Source organism: Argentina silus, assembly GCF_951799395.1.
Source record: "Argentina silus genome assembly, chromosome: 2".
Classification (NCBI taxonomy): domain Eukaryota; kingdom Metazoa; phylum Chordata; class Actinopteri; order Argentiniformes; family Argentinidae; genus Argentina; species Argentina silus.
In genome coordinates, this window is record NC_139656.1 from 16,727,140 (window position 1) to 16,748,603 (window position 21,464).

The 21,464-nt window shown below is 41.0% G+C and overlaps 3 protein-coding genes across 8 annotated transcripts; all 3 read left to right on the forward strand.

The window, feature by feature from the left end:
- Positions 1 to 2,773: 2,773 nt before the first annotated feature.
- Positions 2,774 to 9,886, forward strand: LOC310824875 (adhesion G-protein coupled receptor G5-like). Of its 3 annotated transcripts, XM_083697279.1 has the most exons (13): positions 2,774 to 2,912; positions 3,790 to 3,860; positions 4,258 to 4,360; positions 4,691 to 4,835; positions 5,426 to 5,551; positions 5,709 to 5,822; positions 5,991 to 6,036; positions 6,157 to 6,251; positions 6,646 to 6,767; positions 7,375 to 7,643; positions 7,830 to 7,932; positions 8,142 to 8,428; positions 9,116 to 9,886. In XM_083697279.1, exons 2-13 carry the CDS (start codon positions 3,791 to 3,793, stop codon positions 9,217 to 9,219), a joined length of 1,584 nt encoding a protein of 527 aa, XP_083553405.1. In that variant the 5' UTR covers positions 2,774 to 2,912; position 3,790; the 3' UTR covers positions 9,220 to 9,886. The 3 variants fall into 3 exon arrangements, with proteins under 3 accessions (XP_083553405.1, XP_083553406.1, XP_083553407.1); XM_083697280.1 differs by lacking the exon at positions 5,426 to 5,551; XM_083697281.1 differs by lacking the exon at positions 4,258 to 4,360 and having other exon boundaries at positions 2,895 to 2,912.
- A 195-nt stretch (positions 9,887 to 10,081) lies between these two features.
- Positions 10,082 to 18,392, forward strand: LOC310824830 (adhesion G-protein coupled receptor G5-like). Of its 4 annotated transcripts, XM_083697272.1 has the most exons (16): positions 10,082 to 10,170; positions 10,466 to 10,533; positions 10,794 to 11,033; positions 11,396 to 11,570; positions 11,661 to 11,817; positions 12,104 to 12,226; positions 12,362 to 12,481; positions 12,596 to 12,635; positions 12,830 to 12,939; positions 13,038 to 13,153; positions 13,369 to 13,637; positions 13,999 to 14,104; positions 14,741 to 15,021; positions 15,418 to 17,636; positions 17,882 to 17,933; positions 18,068 to 18,392. In XM_083697272.1, the coding sequence occupies exons 2-14, from the start codon at positions 10,488 to 10,490 to the stop codon at positions 15,507 to 15,509; spliced, it is 1,875 nt and encodes a 624-aa protein (XP_083553398.1). In that variant the 5' UTR covers positions 10,082 to 10,170; positions 10,466 to 10,487; the 3' UTR covers positions 15,510 to 17,636; positions 17,882 to 17,933; positions 18,068 to 18,392. The 4 variants fall into 4 exon arrangements, with proteins under 4 accessions (XP_083553398.1, XP_083553400.1, XP_083553401.1 ...); XM_083697274.1 differs by lacking the exon at positions 13,999 to 14,104 and having other exon boundaries at positions 14,833 to 15,021; XM_083697273.1 differs by lacking the exon at positions 10,082 to 10,170 and having other exon boundaries at positions 10,409 to 10,533.
- A 301-nt stretch (positions 18,393 to 18,693) lies between these two features.
- Positions 18,694 to 21,436, forward strand: LOC310824916 (adhesion G-protein coupled receptor G2-like). Its single transcript, XM_083697284.1, has 7 exons — positions 18,694 to 18,757; positions 19,019 to 19,410; positions 19,486 to 19,604; positions 19,823 to 20,094; positions 20,338 to 20,437; positions 20,620 to 20,921; positions 21,020 to 21,436. The coding sequence occupies exons 2-7, from the start codon at positions 19,396 to 19,398 to the stop codon at positions 21,130 to 21,132; spliced, it is 921 nt and encodes a 306-aa protein (XP_083553410.1). The 5' UTR covers positions 18,694 to 18,757; positions 19,019 to 19,395; the 3' UTR covers positions 21,133 to 21,436.
- The last annotated feature ends 28 nt before the right edge of the window (positions 21,437 to 21,464 follow it).

The following is a 21,464-nucleotide window of genomic DNA, read 5'->3' on the forward strand; positions in this document are numbered from 1 at the left end:
AGCCCGTGAGTAAAATAGTGTGTCTCAAGTTGTTCTGGTTTGCAGGTGACCTTACAAGGTTCCCCTTACAAATGCCGTGAATTCTAATATGAAAAGGTGTTAAATTAACACTGGCAGGAACATCAAAAAGGAGTCTGACATTTATCAAGTCCGTCAATTGTAGACTCGAACACTCGAGTATCCTTGTTATAACTGCTCTATAAGTTGTCCGTTGCTTGTCACCCCTCTCATATATGTTAGTCAGTCCTCTCCACAGTTCTCAGAATACACCAAAGACCCAGGAGAGTGGTCCCTGGGAAATCTTAAACTGTTGCCAGAATTTCCAAGTTCTTGGGTAGCCTATTATTGCTTGCGGGCGTGTCCCAAATGTACTCAAGATGTACCGACAAAAACAGACAGCGCGTATTTAATTACGTTTAAAATAATTTTGCCGAACAATCGTGCAAAACTATAGCGGGGTAATGACGAATGTTTTGAAGTCGCTCTTATAAATATTTGATATGATGGTTTTCTGCCCTTTATATCCAGGTTTTTCTCACAGTTTTCCTGGACGCTGTCCACCCGGTAATCTCCCGGGTCGATGCAGGCCAAGGCAGCGCGACGCTTGGACTGGACGATTCTGTACCTTATGTTGTGCGACGAACTCGGGATAGCGGTATTCAGCTTCCCCTATCAAATCACTCAAGGCAAGGGAGGGGAGGGGAAGGGAGAGCGGATGTCGACAAATGACCTCCCCCTACAATCATTAACGCACCAGATCCGTAGATGGACATTGACGGATGGGCACTTACAGTAGATTCACTATGAAATGTAAATGATGATTATTGATTTGATGTCACTCGATTATATCTAAATATATTTACCTGCTAAATTTAAATTAACAATAGCCTGAAAATTGTCATTGTAATTTCAATTACTATAAGCCTATGAGTGGCATTCTCTGATATCCCATAATAGAATGCTTGGTGACTAAAGCAGGTATGCAGATAATCTGTAGGCCTATACCACAACCACGTATCACAACCACATGGTCATATACTGTATGTCCAGTAGGCAGAGCATCAGGCAATGGCCAGCAGCAGGCAGAGCACTCATGATTGTCAACAGCTAGCCAGGTGCAGGGGACATGTGTGTCATCAGGTGGACATGTAGGTAAGTATGTATGTAGCAGCTCTCTCATTAGTTCTTGCAGCTCCTTTGAGTATCTACTGCCAGCTAATTGCAGCTGGAGATAGACATGGCTGCAGGGTCAATGGAGGTCTAGGTCTCTCTCGACAAAGGAAGAGGATGCACAGTTGAGTGAACACACTAAAACCTGCACTACATGAGTCAGGGCTTTTTCACCAGGCAAGAGGTGCTGAAGGTACTTCTGACAGGGTGGAAAACTTATCTGTGTGATCAACAAGGGAAATGCAGTTTCACATGTCACCTGCTCATGTATCTAACACTGATTCTACATGACTGCCCCTGGCTATATTCTACCTGTCTAATGAAGGTGCTGTAGTTCATCTAACAGACATTCCTTCAGATCAAACATCACCTCTCAGTACCCTGTCAAAGTTGCCAGAAGTCCATAGAATGTTGCTACATGAAGTTGTACACTATTTTGGAAAATGTGAGCAAACATTAATTCAATGACTTTATGATTTCTTATGCCTCCCAACAAATCCAATAATATGTAAATGCCGTCTCTGTGTACCCAGCTACTAGCCTAGATGAGAAACATTTAATCATCTACCAATAATAGGCTACTTGGGGGAGCAAATTCAAACACACACAGACTTCCTCCAGGTTTGCGGCGGGCACCATGCAGCTGTGCATGTTGCCTCCAGCTTGTCAAGCCAGCAAACATGCTGATTGATAAAGCACAGTGTGCAACAGAGTGGACAAAGTGACAAAGCAAAGATGTGTGTGGAATGTGTTTCCAATTAATGGATACAGCTGTGGCCATAAAAGAGATGGGTATGTATGGGCAGGATCTCCTCTGTTTCGCTTGAAAAGGGCTGTGTTGTTCAGTGAAATATATTGTATTTGGTGATCTGTAGGCGCCCTCTAGAGGTTTTGAAGTTTAATCAAATCTGGCCTGTGAATATCAGAAAATGAAAAGACTGCGACATTGATGATGATGATGAGGATGACAGCAATTATAATATTCATAAAGATAATGCTCTTCATTTTTGCCTCTCTTAGGGGTGAGTATTCACATTTTGTGTGCAAAAGCCTTATGTAATGGCAAAGACCAGCCAGAAGGCATTACCAAAACATGTAGTTGTCAGCAAGATTTTGTTTCGAGCCTCTATAAAGTTAAAGAGGGGAAAACCATGGATTTTTCAAAGAAAACATACTTATGCCTCCCCCATGGGTTGGCCAGCCAGTCTCCTCTAACTCTATCGGCTGTGAACTCGAGCACTATGTGTGTGTGTGTGTGTGTGTGTGTGTGTGTGTGTGTGTGTATTAGGGCTGACTCAGGAACTAAAATAAATGCATGACATCACATGTTGCTCTGTGCAGAAATGCATTGAAATATTTGTACTTGATCCTGTATCAACTTCCTGTGTGGTAAATGCTAAGTGGGATCCTTAGGATGACCCGACTCTGATGTCACACCATTGAAGTTGATATTTAAAATGGTTAAGGTAAGGTTAAAGTTAGGACTAGGGTTAGGTAAGGGTTATGGTTAAGGTTAGGGTTAGGGGTTAAGGTTAGGGTTTGGGTTTAGGATATGGTCGTCCCAAGGATCCCACTTAGCATCTACCTTTCCTGTGTAGGTGTGTTGGCTTACAATGAACTTCCTTTCTAACCTCCACTCTTCTGTGTGCTCCTGTCAGGACCTGCAAGAGCATTTTTACTGTACTCTATATTCATAACTCAACTTTTAAACTGAGCCTCCATGTCCCCTGGTTAGTCTAGAGGTAAGTTACTCTGACTTTATGATACCAGATTAAAATGCTTTTGTTACAAAACTAGTTGTAATTTAAATTCCATTTAAATTCCAGTCAATGAACTAAATGATCTTTTCTTTAAATCCAAATTCCACATAGAATATCAATCATGCATTTAATTCAACTCATATCATGATCTGGAGATGAAATGATACTATAGAAAACATTTTCATTTCCTTAACCATCATTTAACATGTTTTACAAGAGGTTAGGCCAGGAAGTGGTTATAATTTGCCATGATGAAGACATTATTAACATCAAATGTTACTTAAAGACAAGTGTATAAGCCTAACCCTAACCCAGAGAGGCCATGTTTAGGACATTTTTATCATGACATGGTCATATCTACTGATAAAAATGTCATGTATTATTGCTTAAATAATGAGGTTATAATGCATCAGAAGACTCATAACACATCATGATCTGATAAATAGATATTATAATGGCTCATGCTTTTTACAAGTAATGCATTATACCTTATATTTGTTTTATGGAAATACAACTGGAAAGAGGAACTTAGATGCTAGAGATAGAAAGGGTGTTTGACTGACACACATACTACTGTGGGTGGGTGTGGGTGTTAAATGTCTATTTCTAGCATCTGATTTCCTCTTTGGAGTTTTATGTCCATAAAAACAAATGCTTTCAAAGGCAAAAGGTATAATGCATCATTACAATTGCACAGCATAGGGCTTTCTGTCATGTCATCAGATTCACAGTAAGAGTTAGACCTGCATCTTCATCTGGACTTCTGATGCAAGCAAATATAACCTTTTACTGCAAATGGTCATACCATAATAATAGAGTTGGGGAGGTCTTACTGTATTATTTTTGACTGTTGTTACAGGATGAAGTCCAGGCTCTTCTATGTTATGGTTCTTATTCCAGGTTGTTTGTTGTGCCCCACGAACCATAGAGGTAACTAAAACCAAGAAGGACAACAGACAAATGTTAGAGCAGAAGTCATTCTCTCTTACTCTCTGTTTCTTACCCCCTTCCTCCTTTTCTTTTTATATCTCTAGCTCACTCATGCTATTTTTCTATATCTTGGTCGCTCCAACCTTTATGTTTGTATGTGTACTCTATAGTAGAGGGCTGTGTGTGTGTGTGTGTGTGTGTGTGTGTGTGTGTGTGTGTGTGTGTGTGTGTGTGTGTGTGTGTATGTGTGTGTGTGTGTGTGTGTGTGTGTGTGTGTGTGTGTGTGTGTGTGTGTGTGTGTGTAAACAGTGTGGTTGTTAAATGGGAGTTTTGGGCAAAGGGGTGATGTTGTGTGGTGATCTTCTGAAATCTTACATTATACTGTATGTTTGTACAGTTCCTCAGAATGTTCCATCTAGAATCAATGACAATGACACAGGATGCTGGATAGAAGCCATCAATAAGCAGTTTGAAACTGAAAACATCAGCACCATTATCAAGTATGCATTAAATAATTACACAACACATATTTTGTTTGCAGGTACATGCAATCCATTTCATAATGCTCCAAATTTCATATTGATCAATTTATGGTAAATGTAACATTATCTAAGAGAGTATCAGATATAATATTTCAGGAATATTTATTGTTATATCAATAACATATTTTTTATCAAAACCTGAGTCTATTTTCACCTACAGCTGCTGTTATTTATTACTGTTCTGTTAAGATAGGACCCATAATGTTACAGCATGTGTAGTGTTGATGGGTTTGAGTTTAGCTTCTCTTCGAACCTCACGGAATATGTATTGTGTGTCGCTTTTCTTAGGTCTGTGAAGAAACTGGAGAAGGTTCTTGAGAACACCTATTTTTCTGACACTAGAAAATCGATTATCAGAGGGAGGCTTGTGTCCTACATATTCAAAGCTACAGGCAACTTCAATGGCCTTAGAATTATTGCAAGTCAAAAAGAGGTAAGGTGACACTGACATTGGATGAAATATTTGAGGAAGTTCAAACACAGTTTGCTGTCGTAGGTTTTGTCAATCTGTCAATCGTGTATGATATATTTAATCTGATGGTGGAAAATTACGAGGATGAAAAATCTGACTCGAGTAACTTTACTTTGAGAAACATACATACATAGAGTTTAATTTTTCTGCTACATATGAGATACTGTATGACACCATTAGGTTGGAATCGTGGTAAATTCATTTCATAGAGGAGGAATTTATGATGCAGGGCAGACAGTATTAAATCATAAGTGAGGCCAACTCCAAGTTTCACATAACAGAGAGTATATATACTGTAGGTAGGTACAGTACCACCATAGAGCATATATGTATTCTAAAACCTCTGGTACCACTGTACTAGTGGAGAATACAGAGGGATTTAAATACTGTTGTAGATTCAAATATTGGTAGAATCAAATAACCGTGAGTTGTATCTACATGTACATTTTTTTGAGCCTGTCAATCCAGTTGGATTTTTCCTTTTCACTTGTACTTTAGCCTATAGGAGCACTGTGTTTTATGTCATTCCCCCTCTGGCACTGTTGCCCCAGGTGACGTCAGAGAGTGATGATATGGCCAACTACACCGTCAAGGTCCACCTGCCCAAAGAACTCCTGGAATCCAAAGAGAAGAGAAACATTGTTTTCTGCATGATTACCTCACCAGAGAAATATGGGGTTAGGAATGTTTGTGTGTGTGTGTGTGTGTGTGTGTGTGTGTGTGTGTGTGTGTGTGTGTGTGTGTGTGTGTGTGTGTGTGTGTGTGTGTGTGTGTGTGTGTGTGCATGTGGTTTTTCAGTTCAGTCAAATATTGAAACGCTATTGTATACTCTAGCCTTTAGGTGTTCTAGATGGCAGAATAGTGGGCTTGAGTGTCTCCAACAAAATTGTATCAGGATTGCGTGAAAACATCAACATCTCTATGCCTCTACAGAACTCCACTCTGTATGTGAGTATGATATCAGCTTTCAACTACACCACTTCAGTTACATGCTACGAAAGCATTTAACAAGTATTTATCAAACAGTTGTGTATTACTATTCAATTAGTGTCTGCCAGTGGTAAGCACACAACCTTAAATTAACTTAATACAGTACATTTGTTATTCATGATATAGGGAGACGAAGAACCATCCTGCCACTTCTATAATTTCTCAACCAACAGTAAGTGCACTGCCCATATGGAATGTTATCATCCATTTGTTCAGTTTGAAAGTTAAGGTATTGCAAAGCTTGGTACAGTAACCCATGTCTGTTTTTCTTTTGTTCAAATCAACATAATAGAGTTCTATAAGGATGGCTGTTCCACAGAGTGGAGGAGAGACCAGGGTGATGTGGTGTGTTCCTGTGACCACCTCACATACTTTGCCGTGCTGATGGTACTGTACCACTGTTAATGGGGCTCTTTCATTGGTTCATGACCTTGGCATAATACAGTACATTTCACATGTATAGTGCTGTTTGAACAAGCTGGTGGTATACAGGAAAAAGGAACGAAACATAAAACGAGTCAATGCGATAAACCATAATATCAGAGTGATTTTAGAAATCGTAACTGATAAGTAATTTATATGAATGAATAGGTTAATTGACAAGACATGAGTGTCTGTGGTGGGTGTGGTCATTCAGGTCAGACATTAGAAGCAAGTTGTGGGCCTATGAATACATATAGCAACAAATTACACGTTTACAAAATAAATTATACATTTCTTGTTCTTAATACCTATCTATTGAGGGTCCTTGAAAGCAGTAGATGTGTTTTCTGGTCCTCAGGTATCTCCCTCCATCTCTGCCCGCAACCAAGAGATCCTGACTTACATCACTCTGATAGGCTGCAGTCTGTCTCTATTCTTCCTGGTGGTCACTGTCCTCCTGTACCTGTACATCACACAGAGGTCAGTTAGTGTGTCTGTATACCGCTTGTCTTTTTCTTCTTTAGTTTAGACCTTCAGATTAAAACAATGGAAAATGTATGGTGAGCTCCCTGTATGTGTACCCCGCTGTCAGCAAATAGACAGTTACAGAAAGCTGATTGTAGCACATTGTATACTGTCTTTGGTTCTAGAAAAGTGTGAGATGTATTGAAATAATATGTACTATTATTGTTATTATTATTTAGGAAATTAGGTGGAAAAAGCACATTCCTTTTTTTTAAGTAGACCTTGCAGGCCGGGGCAAAATACTACCATGCAAAACCTAAGGTGTGCTTGATTTAAATTGCCAGGCACAATGGACGAAATGGAATAGTCTCAGAGAGTGCAGGTCTGACCATTAATGATCTTAACGTGTGACTTGATATACAGTATAATGTTGGAATATAATGTATCTCTTAGCAACAATTATGATAATTTACTAGCAAAAGGTGAACTGTCAATGTTGTAATCCACCATTATCATATACCACATCCCCCTTAACCCTCTCCCTATCTTTTCTGATCTCTCTGCCTTTCCTGTGTATTCTCTTTCTCTTAACACCATGGTATATCTTCCTTCTTTTCTTCAGAGGTGTGAACACAGATATCTCACTGAAGGTCCACATCAACCTGGCTGTGGCTCTCATCTTGCTCAACCTGCACTTTTTACCTAACAAGCAGGTGGCAGCGTTACCCTCCTCTGGGTCATGTGTTTATGTGGCTGTCCTCCTGCATTACTCTCTGCTGGCTACCTTCACCTGGACGGCCATCGAGGGATTCCATCTTTACCTGCTGCTTGTCCGCGTCTTCAACATCTACGTCAGGAAATACCTGCTCAAACTGAGCCTGGTTGGATGGGGTGAGATCACAAGCTGAGACTGATTTGATGAGTGTAAGCAGGAAGCAAACTATAGCAAAACAGGGAATGATAATAATAATAATGATAAACTGTCAGAAAACTACATTTTATTCATGCTGTGCCTTGTCTTTCCTCTGTGACCTGACATATGGATACTTATGCTAATAGACACTGATCTCTTTTCAGGTTTCCCTGCTGTCGTTGTCATCCTGATAGCCATCATTGACACAAACATGTACAGCCGCGTCACACTTCAGTCCTCGGACAACAATGGTACAGCTGTGAAAATGTGAGACAGCTAATACTCCTGGCAGTTTTGTTTAATACCCCACAAGTTTCCCTTGTCACACACTTTATTCTCAGAGCCTGTAGAGGTACTGAAGGCATATTAATCAACATGTTAACCCATACAGTTTTATTGTTTAGTTGCCCCTCCCCCCTCTTTCTTTCTCTCTCTCACTCTCCCTCTCCCTCGTCCTCACCCTGCCCCATCCTTAGGTGTTACCTCAACAATGACACAGTGAAGCTAGTGACTACGGTGGGCCTGTTCAGCTTGGTGTTTGTGTTCAACCTGGGCATGCTTGCCGTGAGCGTGAGGCATATCCTGTGTCCACGTGTCCACGTGCAGCAAGCCCTGGGAGAGAAGGACAAGGCTATGAGGGTGACAGGCACCGTGTTGGGCATCACCTGCCTGCTGGGCATCACCTGGGGTATCATCTTCTTCTCCTTCGGCTACCTCACCACGCCAGGGCTCTATCTGTTCTGTGTCCTCAACTCTCTGCAAGGTGAGAGCGCACTGCTCACCTTAACATCTCAACATTAAGGCCAATTCTCACAAAGCCGAATCAGGATGCAGGGGCATCGACAGGAATTTCACATGTGTGCAACCTATGTGAAGGGCGCAAGTACGACGGTCATTGCAAACAAACAATTTTACCCCCAGAAAAGGGTGTGTTAGGCTATTAGCAGAATTCACTGTACCGGTTTATATGAAATCCACTTGCTGGCAGTTTTTATTATACATTTTATTTGCACCACGTGAAATAGTTGTATTTGGAAAGGAAAGAGATTTCGCATGGAAAGAGAAATGCACCCCCAACCCCCAACCCCCCCTTTCTGTATTGCACAGTGCCTGAGATATTTTTCACATATCCATAGCCCTGCCTTTGGGACTTTCATAAAACAGTAAATGTGCCATGCTGCACTAATATGCAAAAGATCAAGGCAAAGGGCCAGGGATCTTTACATAATGCACCCTGTGCCTTTCTTTTACAGTAGTGACTTTGACTAGACCAGTCAGAAGCCTAATGAGCACTGAAGTTCAATGTTGAAATTTGGCTATGAGTCAAATTTGTGTAAATACTGTACTGTATGTCCTTTGTCATATTGCATCTGAAAATAATCTCTCTCTCTCTCTCTCTCTCTCTCTCTCTCTCTCTCTCTCTCTCTCTCTCTCTCTCTTTCACCTGTAGGGTTTTTCATCTTCCTCTGGTTCTGTGTGTCTAAATGGAAGGCTGGGGATAGTCACCGTGGTGACAGAAACCCGGGCAGTGACACCCACAATACCAATACCTGAAGTGCCAATGGCCTTGAGTCAACTGGAAACCAATTTTAGCAATGCTGTTCCCAATGTGCATATTGTATTACATACATTTTGAGATTTTTTTCTTTTTTCTTTGTATAGACCTGCAGAAACGTTGTACCAATATCTTCTTTCACCAAAGTTGTCTTTTGTGTTCTTCAGCTGGCATCAAGAGGGAGGTAGTCTCTCGAGGGGTCTACGTGCTCCACACGCTCCACATAGTCTGTCAAACATAGGTTGTTCACTGGTTATTGAGCAGTCACAAGTGGGCGGGCTGTTGGTGTTCAAAATTAAACTACTGAAGATATCACAAGCAAACTCAGAATACCAATATAAGGATAACAGGCGTTACATCGCCTGAGAAAAGAGGGAGGTGTTTTTTTGTCTTTTGTTAGTCAATTCATATATTACAATATAATGAATAACTTAATGTGAACCAGCAGGATTTTGATGTAATGATGGGAAGCCTCTCTTTGATGAAAATTACATTTGAGGAAAGGCTATGTGGATAACTTTTGTGGAAAAGTGATAATTTCCATTAATATATGTAAATGTTTCTGTTGTACATACTCTGTACATAGCTGTTATAAGTTGCCACGGGGCTTAATTATCAATCGGAATACTGTTGTTTACTAAAAGCAATAAATGTTGAATAATTTGAGATGCTGTATATGTGTAACCTATTCCTTGTTCTGATGGAAACCGGTGATTTGCATTAAACAAATTAACCAGTTTCCAGTTTCAAATATCATTTCTGAACTTCAACTATCAACTAATTTGACTAACTACACAAGGTCCCTTCACAGAAAACGTATGTCAAGCTGTATGACAATGGGATTCATTCAGTGGTTCATATGATGTGTTCTTCTGTACAAAACACCCAAGGGTTAGACTGATCATATGCTCACCTCATGAGGACACAGAATACATGTGAAATTAAGTAAGGTAAGTTAAGTAAGGTTTTGAGTTTGTATGTATTTATTTGTGTGTGTGTGTGTGTGTGTGTGTGTGTGTGTGTGTGTGTGTGTGTGTGTGTGTGTGTGTGTGTGTGTGTATGTGTGTGTGTGTGTGTGTGTGTGTGTGTGTGTGTGTGTGTGTGTGTGTGTATTTCATAATGTTGCTATGCTAGAAGTAACCACTGTATTATTTGCAAAGTTTGTTTTACTGACGTGATGTTGAATGAGTTGGGTGTACTGGTCCAAATAACAGTTCATGCTTTGGCTGTTCATAATCTGTTCAGCTCTAAACTTCAGACAGATACAATGATTCTTCTGCACCTGCTTCTGATGATATCAGGTGAACTGGCAGGTAATACACAAATGTCTAGAACTGTGTGTTTAATCAGAATGCATTGTCTGTCCTTAAAATGTATGTAATGAATACAAAACATAAATGGGACTCATCAATTAAACTTGAATTAAAACTTTATAGCAATACGCTTTTAATCAGATGCTAAAGATAAATACATTTGTTGTTGTTATTGTTATTGTTATTGTTGTTGTTGTTGTTGTTTTTATTGTTATTGTTAACTGCTATGGTAGAGATGTTTCACTTTTTTATTTCCACAGAACCTTGTTCAGTAGACAACCGAACTGCGGGGATTGTGGTGAATCTGACATCAAAAGTAAATGAATTCATTATCATCAATGATGTCTATAGTGAGATGGTTTGTATATGGGTTAATGGCCACTGCTATGCGGAATGCAAGCCTTTGAGTTTAACAGTGAACTTAACAACAGCAAACTTAAATACTTGTCAGATTATGGACACTCCTGGATCCCCAACTGGCCAAATTAACTTCAATATTTGTGAGTATGAACTTCATTTATCTGTATTGTCTGCAGACTCATGGTGTTCTGAAAAATGGATGTGATGTCACACTCTAGCAGTGATTTCCTTTGTAATATATCTGTGCGACCACCTGGATTCGAACCCAGGTGGACTGCATGCCACAAGACTGTGTTCGGCCTTTGAACTGAAGCCTCAGAGGCATTTTACTCAAGGAGCTTACTCAAATCCTCAGGCCACGAGTATGATTCAGAGATACACTTTAAATTGTCTATTCCTTGCGAAATTACATCCACAATCCCTATTGAGTCCTGTGCTGTAATACTGGTTTGTATAAAGGCTTCAAAGACTAACTTTATTCTTTGTTTGTCATTACCCCCAGTATCATCTGAGTGTAAGGTCATAGTATGTGAAGTAAACCCAATCAAAACACTTGTTGAGGAAATAAAAGATCTCACCAGCCCAGGACTGACGGATCTGAGAAGGATCCTGAACATACGTAACATGTGCGAAAACCTGTTTGCTGGCAATCTCATGATGAAGAAATTGTTTATGGCGTAAGTAACCAGAAAACCTAGATCCATTTGCTTACACAGTCAGATACACACCATTTTGTGTTGACAACCTTTCCTCCTTTGTTTTGATAGGGTTGAACTGTACATCATTCATAGTATCATCAACGTCTCTTTGCCTGGAGGGCCTGTGTCCTACAACCTGAGAGATTTAGCTTTGACAGTGGTCACAGTCAACATGACAAACCAGACCAATGTTAACAACAGCATGCTGCTGATAAAAGCACCAGAGGTACAGTACCGTACAGCAGGGGAGGCTGGAGGAGGTAGAAATCGGAGGACAGGCTCATTGTTAATTCAAAGAACGTAATGAGGAATGGTACTAAATACACATGTTTGATACCATTCCTCATTCCATTCCAAGCATTACTATGACTTTGTCCTCCTGGAAACGGCACTAAGATTTTGCCAGAGTATACTTCTGATTACAAAAAAGTGGATTGAGGATCTTCATAAACTGTATTGTATAACAGATATGTATTGGATTTCTCTCTGACCCATGTTTGGGGACCATTTAGCTCCTGCCTGAAAACCAGACCTACATTCCAGAGACATGGCTCCCTGTCAACGCATTCTGGAACATCCCAGAGGAGGAAAGGAAAGTTGGCGTGGTGACCTATAAATTACACAATCAGTTCTTGGTAAGGCCTTTCCACATACAATGAACCTACCTACACAATGCAATTCACACAATTCAATCAATAACTTTTGACTAGGCTTTATGGAATCTCTACTCAATAATCCTCCATGTCATTATCCCTCCCTCTTCCAACCAGTTTGAGAAGGAAGATGTGAGCTCCATGGTCATCCGGATAGAGATAGCGGGGGGAAGACGACTTGTGAACTTGACCACTCCAGTGGCGATAAAGTTCAGTGTGATGGATCCTATGACACCAGTAAGTGTGCGTGTGTGCGTGTTGCCAAAGATTCACCACAGTATCCCCCCTGCAGGTTATCTGGGTTAATAGCTTTTGCCTTTGTGTAACTTGTCTGTTGTTGTTTTTCTACAGTTGCATCACAATCTGATATGTCACTATTTTGATGAATGTGGTGGGTATATTTTTATATTTTCTAAGGTTTTTATTAATTTCCATCCTTACTATTTTAAGGATGTGTTGGCTGTATATTCTGGACGGACTAAACATTGTACATCATTGACTCATCACTGACACTTTGGTTGACATTTTGAGCTGTACAAACTGATCGTGTGACTGTATTTGTGTATGGCCACTTTATCCTCCTAGAAAAATGGCAGTGGGTGACAGATGGGTGTGTAACTTCCATCAACAGACAGCCCAACCAAACTCTGGTGGAATGTAGCTGCAATCATACCACTCCATTCTCTGTGCTACTGGTGATACATCTGTCAATCAGTCTATTTCTCTAACTACACAGTATATCATGAATCGAATATTGATGATTGTTATACGATTTCATTCTTATTCCCTCCAGATCAGGGGCAATATTGACAAAGTGCACTGGGAAATCTTGTCCTACATCAGTTACATCGGCTGTGGCCTGTCTGCCTTCTTCACACTCATATCACTCCTCATCTATGTCCTAAGCAGGTCTGTTTGCTATGTATTCAGGTGTTTCTCATGTACCTGGTTCTGTTAATGTCCATGTATTTCTCATGGCCCTGTCCATGTATTTCTCATGTATCTGGTCCTGTTCATGTCCATGTATTTCTCATGTACAGTAGGCCTATCTGGTCCTGTATGTGTCCTGGTATGCTAGTCATATTTGACATACGTTGTCTGTCTCTGCTGTACCCTTCCTCCAGGAGCACCAGAACAGACGACTCCAACACCATCCACGTATCCCTGAGCGGGGCTCTGTTCCTGCTCAACACCTCCTTCCTGCTGAGTGAGTGGGGGGCCACCCTGAACATGGACTGGGTGTGTGTGTTCATCGCAGTGACCATGCACTACAGCCTGCTCAGCTGTTTCACCTGGATGGCCATCGAAGCTGTCCACCTCTACCTGCTCCTGGTCAAGGTCTTCAACACCTACTACCGCCACTATGTGGCCAAGCTCTCCCTGATTGGCTGGGGTGAGTCATGCCATATGTAAATCCTCTCTGTCACACACCATAACATACACAATACAGTATGTGTCACCTAGAGTATGATACTAATCTCTGTTACCTCATATCGCAAACATGAACAAGAAAAACTTGGCCTAGCATACATTCAGATAAGAGGGACACAGAGACGCCCTCCAGTTAACGTTTTAAGATCAAAATCCATGTTATAATACAATGTAATGTATTGCATTGTACTGCTACATTATGAGATGCAAAATAATATGTATGCCATGATAATACCTACCCAATACCTTACTTGCGTCTCACCTTACCCTTTACAATAACTGGAGCGGTCAGTAATGTCATTAGTGTTGTGTGCATTATTCAGGTGTCCCTGGAGTCCTTGTGGGAGTCTCATTGGTAGTCAAGGATGTTAGACCATTTTACGGTGCAGCAGAAATTACTCTGTCAGACACTAACAAAACAAATACAATGTGAGTAAAAGTTGACTTTCTCTGAATGAACATTCACATAAGATCAATATCATTCCACAGGTATATCAATACCATTCATGTATTTTCCTCTAAACAGTGCTCTCTCTGTAGCACTCTATCTAAAGAATAACCGTTTATAATCATGTATTTTGTGAAGACCATTTTGTTTGATATTATACGGGAAATCTGGTATTGGTACACACATTTCTGGAGCTTTAACTTAATCATATATAGTCATTTAATCTCAAACAATATAGCGTAGAACCTCATGAGCTTAGTTCAAAAGTCTTACTCCATCAGAACCCAACATACTGTATAAGCTTGTTTTACTCAATTATTTGTAAAACACTGTATTGCTTCAAAACATGGGTTTTGATCTCATGGATGGTCAGACATACAAGTCTTTCTATGAATTTGACAATGGTTATATCTCTACAACCCCATCCCTCAACTGTTTACCAAAAAGTGGCAGGGGTTACCGCTTTGTTGTTGTATCCAGCTCCTACAGACTATCATTTGCCTGTGACGGCAGTTGCCTACGACAAGTGTTGTAACCTCACATACAGTATAGGTGTCTGTTGGCCCACTATCTCACTAAGCCAACCCTACATCATAACCAACCCTTCCTCCTTTCAGCTGTTGGATCATTGACCTCCCTTTCTTCTATGGTATAAACCTGGTCTACTTCACTCTCATCTTCCTCATCAACTCTGGTGTCCTGTTGTCAGTGACGTCAAGGATCTGCCACCTGAAGAGGTACGGCAGCCAGGGCAAGCAGCCTCTAAACTGCAGGGACATCTGTACCGTCCTGAGTCTCACATGTCTACTGGGGACCACCTGGGGACTGGCCTTCCTGGGCTATGGACACACCAACTACCCCATCCTCTACGTCTTTAGCATCTTCAACTCCCTCCAAGGTGAACTATAGTAGTGCATACTACTGTGAAGAGAGGATAGCATAGAGGAAGAGACTGTGAAGCTGATGAGGCAGCATGGAGGGACAGAGAGGTGAAGAGAGAAAGGGGGAGAACAGGGAAGGTTATATAAAAATACAGTAAGAGAGGGTGGATAGAGGAGAGAAGAGGAGGGTAGAGGCTGTCGAGCTCCATGGCCCTCAATAGTTTCAAAGCATGTTGTATAGCACCTTCGCTGTGAGAAATGCACTTCATAAGTAAGATTCATTATTATAAAATGTCATTTGTATAGCTTTTTTTTCACAGAGTGCCTAGCAGTGATCAGAACCTAAACCCACAAAATAAAGCGTTGTGTGTGAAAAACCTGGGTAATGATCTGTTTGTATATTTCTCAACAAGGGTTTTTCATATTCCTGTGGATCTGTGGCACGGCGAGGAAGGAGAAACAGCGGGTGGCGAACACCAAGCTTACATCTGGGGGGGCTGGATAACTCCACCGCCAAGCCCAACAAGGACCTGTTTCCTGGCATCAATCACTACTAAAAAACAACTCAGACCTAGGCCGTCATTCAGTCATGACCAGACAGCTGCTTTTTACACCCCGAAGAAGTGTGTTTGATGGAAGGAGTTTGTCAGTACTGTCTCTTCCTGTATAACATGTGGGGGGGGGGGTACAGTAAATATGTTGATTGTCACTCAGAAACTTCCATTTGAGCAATACCACTATAAAAAAACATTTGGCTCTTTTAAAAAGCAACTGAAGACTTCTTCTTGAGAGAGCGTTTAATAAGCCAGCCCTATTTGACAACATCCCTTTGATTCAGGACCCACTGCTAGTGCAAATCAAACCCACTTTTAAAAGTGCAGTGCATAAAGTCTGCTATCTGCAATGATTGAATTCCTGCCCCTATGCTTTGGCACTAACATTACTGTATATATCTCTGTACCTTGTGCTAAACTGACTGTATTGTATGCTTAGTTGTTAGGGTGGGTGGTAGTGTGGTGGACCCAAGTGCAGAGATACTCAGACAGCGGCGTACAGTGTTCTTAAAGCAGGGGGGTTTAATGTAACAGAAGTAGGGAGTCGGGAACAAACAAACATGGGGACCAAACGGTAAAACAAAGGTGGAGAAAGCAAGCTCCACTAAATAAGGTACACACTTCAACAAGTGGAAAATACTGGATACAGGGTTATCACAGGGACCAACAATGCAGACAGGGTACTCGCAACAGACGGGGAGAATCTCGGACGAAGACATGGGGAAGACACAGGCTATTTATACAAACAGGGGACAGAACACACAGGTGATATGAATGAGGGTGATTCAAGGTCGATTGGGAGGCACTGACCCGTATAGCCAGAGGGGGGCGCCAGAGTCACCGGACAGAAACCTCAGGCGTGACACTTCGTAACTAATAAACAAAAGATTCTCTGCACTGTAAAAATGGTTGGCTTATGACAGCCCTCACCCATTAAAATATAATAAAATGCTGGTTGCTAGAGTTGAACTCCTAGTAGGGCTGTCCAATCAGAACAGGGCAGATGTGATAGTGAAGTGCATAAAACATAAAGAATAACGATAAAGCATGGCCTCTCGTGCCTTATTGCTTAAATACAAGAGATGAGTAATGGAAATGTATATATACAAGGAGAGGTTACTGTACTGTGACTAGACATCCGTATGGATGCAATTGGATACTCACACATAAACCCAATAGAGAGAGAAAGTAGGTAGTCTAGGACAGTTATGACTTGGCTACAAGTTCTATCTATCTATTGTGCATGCATGCTTTTCATGAAAAAATCTATATTGGTAGGGCTGGCCTTTTTAACAGTACCATCTACAGTTACTCTATAACTACTTCAGTTCCCATAATGTAATTAAATTAATATAATACATTTGGGTTTCAAATGTTTTATTTGTGTAGTGATTATTAGATTATTAGTATTATTTGTAATAGCCTCAAACAGCCTCATCATGGTTTTACAATAATTTTTTTATGAATAGCTTTACTTGCTTTTTACAGTCTAGCCGACTTTGGAAAGTCTGTTGCTTGGATAATGGACATTTTAAGTAGTTTCACTTCCAAATTCTAAATATGTCATGAGGAGATTCCCAAATGCTTTTGACCATTTCCTTTTTTTCACAAGTTTTTACTTCACAAGTAAATGGTATCATTGGTTGTGAAACATCAGCATCCTCTTTTCTAGTCTGACTGGCAGAATTAGTCACTCAAATGATGTTGGAGTTACAAATGTCTGCTTTTAAGAAATGTCATTATCAAATGTTTCAGAGATACTACATTAACATTAACTGTGTTACAGATTGTATGCTGAGTTTGAGTAAGTTGTGTTCAAATCAATCATATCAACTTAATACTGGTGCATTAGTAAACAAATCAGGTTCCTGTATTTGTCAAACATCCCCTGTGGTTGAGAATGAGATATGAAACCAGCAGCAGGACAAACATATACTAGCGGCGAGCAAACACAGCAACTAATCACTACACACTGAAAGTTGAAACAGTTGAAAGAAAGTGTGAGAGAGGGATGGGGACCCGCTATTTCCTGCTCATTTTGATATGCTTCAATGAGTCTGTAAATATGGGAAACACAGGTAAGCTCTATGTGTTAACCAAATGTGTTAGAATGGACAACCTGTTATTTTATTACATGTGAACTGTAGTGGATGACCAGCAATACATATCATTGTATTATCTATGTCAGCATTGTCAACCCTGATCTAACTATATGTGGTCCCCAATGAGTTACAGTGGCGAACACTGGCTTCAGTGCTATGCCAATGGGTGGTTGTTAGTGTAGGATTGATAATGCAATCTAATGATCTGACCACTTTTTCAGACGACTGTGAACAAGTTCTTCACCAATGTCTCAAACGTGGGCACTGGACCAGGTAAAACATATAGTAACACAAATGTATTGTATGTTGTCCTATCTCGATGAGAGAGACAACCTTACAGTTCTATAAACATTCAGATTAGAAAGAAACAAAAGCAAAAAGGGTAACTGTGAATTGTGTTTTGGAAGGTGCTATGAAGAAAAGATAGTTACATGCAGACTAAAGGCTAGAAGAATGCTCAACTTCTCCCAAAGTGTTGTCAACTCATCTAATGAGGTGGGATCTTGATTTCAGTATTTCTATTTTACTCTTGCACACTTCGAGGTAAATTATGAGGTAAATTATGGGAGTAACGCAAATAGATATGCTCATTCATAAATACCTTAAAGAGCACAGATCCGGTCCAAGGGAAACTCCTAATGTTTCTTATATTCCACCACAGGCAGAACAGAGCCCAACAACAGAGCACACGGTCCACATCCCAGCAAATGCCCTTCAGAAAAGCAGGAAGAATGCCTCCCTCAGCTTTGAGAATGTGGTGGTTGTTGTGTCGGTGCTCAACAGTTCTCTTTTCAGGGTTGGTATCTCTTACCAAAACAGGAGTCTATTCTTAATATTCTTTGCTGGTATCACAGGGCTAAAGCTTGTTAACAGGTAGTTCATAAAGCAACACATGTGTACATGTTATCTCTCTGAATGGGCATCCCCTGTTATTGCTTTCTGTCACTCCTCTACTATGTTTCCTCCAGCTTGGTCCAGCTCCAGGCCTCAGGGGACGGGAGGTCCTGGAGCAGTCTGTGGTAGCAGTTAGGGTAGGGGACCAGGCTGTGAACAACCTTGACCAGCCTGTCAGGATAAGATTCAAACACTCCAATGAGGTGAGTGGTTGGAAAGAGAAACATTCAGTGGTTTGGAGTCTACATGCCTCAACAACCAAACCACTTCAACTATAGCAACTAAAGTAGACCCTACCTGTAACTGGAAGATAGTTAATGTTGTTTATATTACATAACTTGTGGTTGTATATACTATCGTTTTGTAATGCAGACAGTCTCTGTGTCTATTATGAAGCATCCATAATATTCCTGCATTTATATTAAATGTATATGTAATAAATGTTCCATTTATCTGCATTTCAGGGTGACAGAGGGATTTGTGTGTTCTGGAAGGATTCTGATGACAGTGATGGAACAGGTAGAAGGGGGCTATGGCCTGACTGATAAAGAGAAAACAACCATTTGTTCTCTTGCTGGTCTCGCCTGTTGTGAACACTTTGTGGTTTCTATGTTAATATATCTGTGTGTGTGTGTGTGTGTGTGTGTGTGTGTGTGTGTGTGTGTGTACGTGTGTGTGTGCATGGTTTACAGGGAACTGGGGTACAGATGGATGTGAGACCAGCCATAACCACAAGGAGTTTGTCTGCAGCTGCAACCATCTTAGTTTTTTTGCAGTGCTTTTGGTAGCATTTGACATTTTGAGGATATTATCATCTGATGTAGAAGTCTATACATGTAAAATGTTCTCTTACCCAGTAAGTCAGTTTGTCACTGTTCAACAATTCTACTGAAACATACTCTTTTGTCTTATATAATTTTCCCATTGGAAGAATCCAAAGGTGTCAGTAAACTCTGCTAATGCTGTCGGCCTCAACTACATCTCCTACATTGGTTCATCCCTCTCTGTGATCTTCACAATAGTAACCCTTTCCATGTACTTATGTCAAAGGTAAAAATTCCACTTGCTTCAAATTTTCAAAAGTCAAATAAAGAACAATACAGTAACATATGACAACAGATCAACACAATGCTATGCATAGATAAGCAACTACAACTTCAAAAAACTAATCCTTTACTTCACTCAAAAAAGGTCAACTGAGTCCTACCAAGATTTATCCTCAGAGGGTGACCTCACTGACCTGGTCCCCTTGTTTCCTGTCCCCACAGGAAGGGCCGTTCTGAGCAGTCCATTGGCATCCACATGCAGCTGACAGGGGCACTCCTGTCTCTTCATCTCTCCTTCCTCCTTAGTGGGTGGTGGGCTTGGCACGGGGCTGAGGGACATGTCTGTCTGGCCCTTGGGCTGCTTCTGCACTGGGCTCTGCTGTCCACCTTCACCTGGATGGCCATCGAAGGCTTCCATCTCTATGTGCTGCTGGTCCGCGTCTTCAACATCTACGTCAGGAAATACCTGCTCAAACTGTGTCTGGTTGGATGGGGTAAGATGATATCCCAAGCCATATTGTCTCAGTCAGGTAGCCAGTGTCACCTGCTGGCTGTTTAGGGAAATAGCAGAATACAATAAGATTATATTTGGGTGTTTACAAAGGAACTTAAAGAGCTAAAAATTAATGTTAATGTTAGGAGACATTGTTTGGTCATTAAATAAATCATAAACCTTACTGGTTTCATATTTTGGTCAGAGCTCTAACTTCAGTTATGCTTCTTCACCTTCTCTCCAGGCATTCCTACTGGGATTGTGGTGGCCTGTGGTTTCTCAGGGGTCTATGGCAAATACAGCCTCTATGTGAAGGGGGCCACCAATGGCTCAGACACAGAACTGTAAGACCTGTTTCACTGTATTTGTACTTCATCAAAGGGAGAGATAAATGACCTTAAATCTATTTAAGTCAATTATTTTAAACCATGTCAGTCTTTTCTGAAGTACAGGACTATCAAGTACAGAAGCCATGAACAACAGAAAGAGAGGCTGTGTTTTAAATGTCCCTCTCATCTCATTGTAGATGTTGGCTAAGCAGTGCTGCAGGTAGCCTTGAAGCAGTCAGCTATGTCACAGTAAGCGGCTACCTGGGCCTGGTCTTCCTCTTCAACACGGCCATGCTAGGTGTAGTAGTGGTGAAGTTATGGAGGCTGAAGGGGAAAGGAACACTGTACCAGGAGGTGAAGAGTAGGAGGTGGAAGGACTGGGCCACGGTGCTGGGCCTCAGCTGTGTACTGGGACTACCATGGGGGCTAATATTCTGCACCTACGGCCCCATCCCCCTCCCTGGACTTTACCTCTTCAGCGTATTCAACTGCTTCCAAGGTCAGTATCATAGCCATGTATACGTATTAATACCTAGTATTCAATAATTTCATTATATGTCAAATGAAGACATTATTACACTTTTTTACAATCCTCAGGTGTCTTCATGTTCCTGTGGTTTCTCGCCCTGACTCGCAATTCCCGTCCAGAGGAGCGCTCTTCAGTCAAAGACCCCTCCACTCAAAAAATGGAGACAAGCTTCAATAACTGACACTTTGAACTTCTGGGACGTGCAATAGCCTCCTTTCCATCAGACTTTTGACAGTGCTGAAAATATCATTCGCCATACCTCTCTCCTTTTATTTTGAAGAAGAGATTGTCTGTTGTTGCCTTTGTCTATGTCAGGCCTGCACTGTCATGGCCTGCACTGTCATGTTGACCAGCACCTCAGAAGATAAAATGACATCACGCACACGCACGCACACACACACGCACACACACACACACACACACACACACACTCACTCACTCACGCGTTCAGACTAACCTTTATGAAAATAAACGTTAAACCATTATTTATTGATTAAATGAGTAATCATTTTC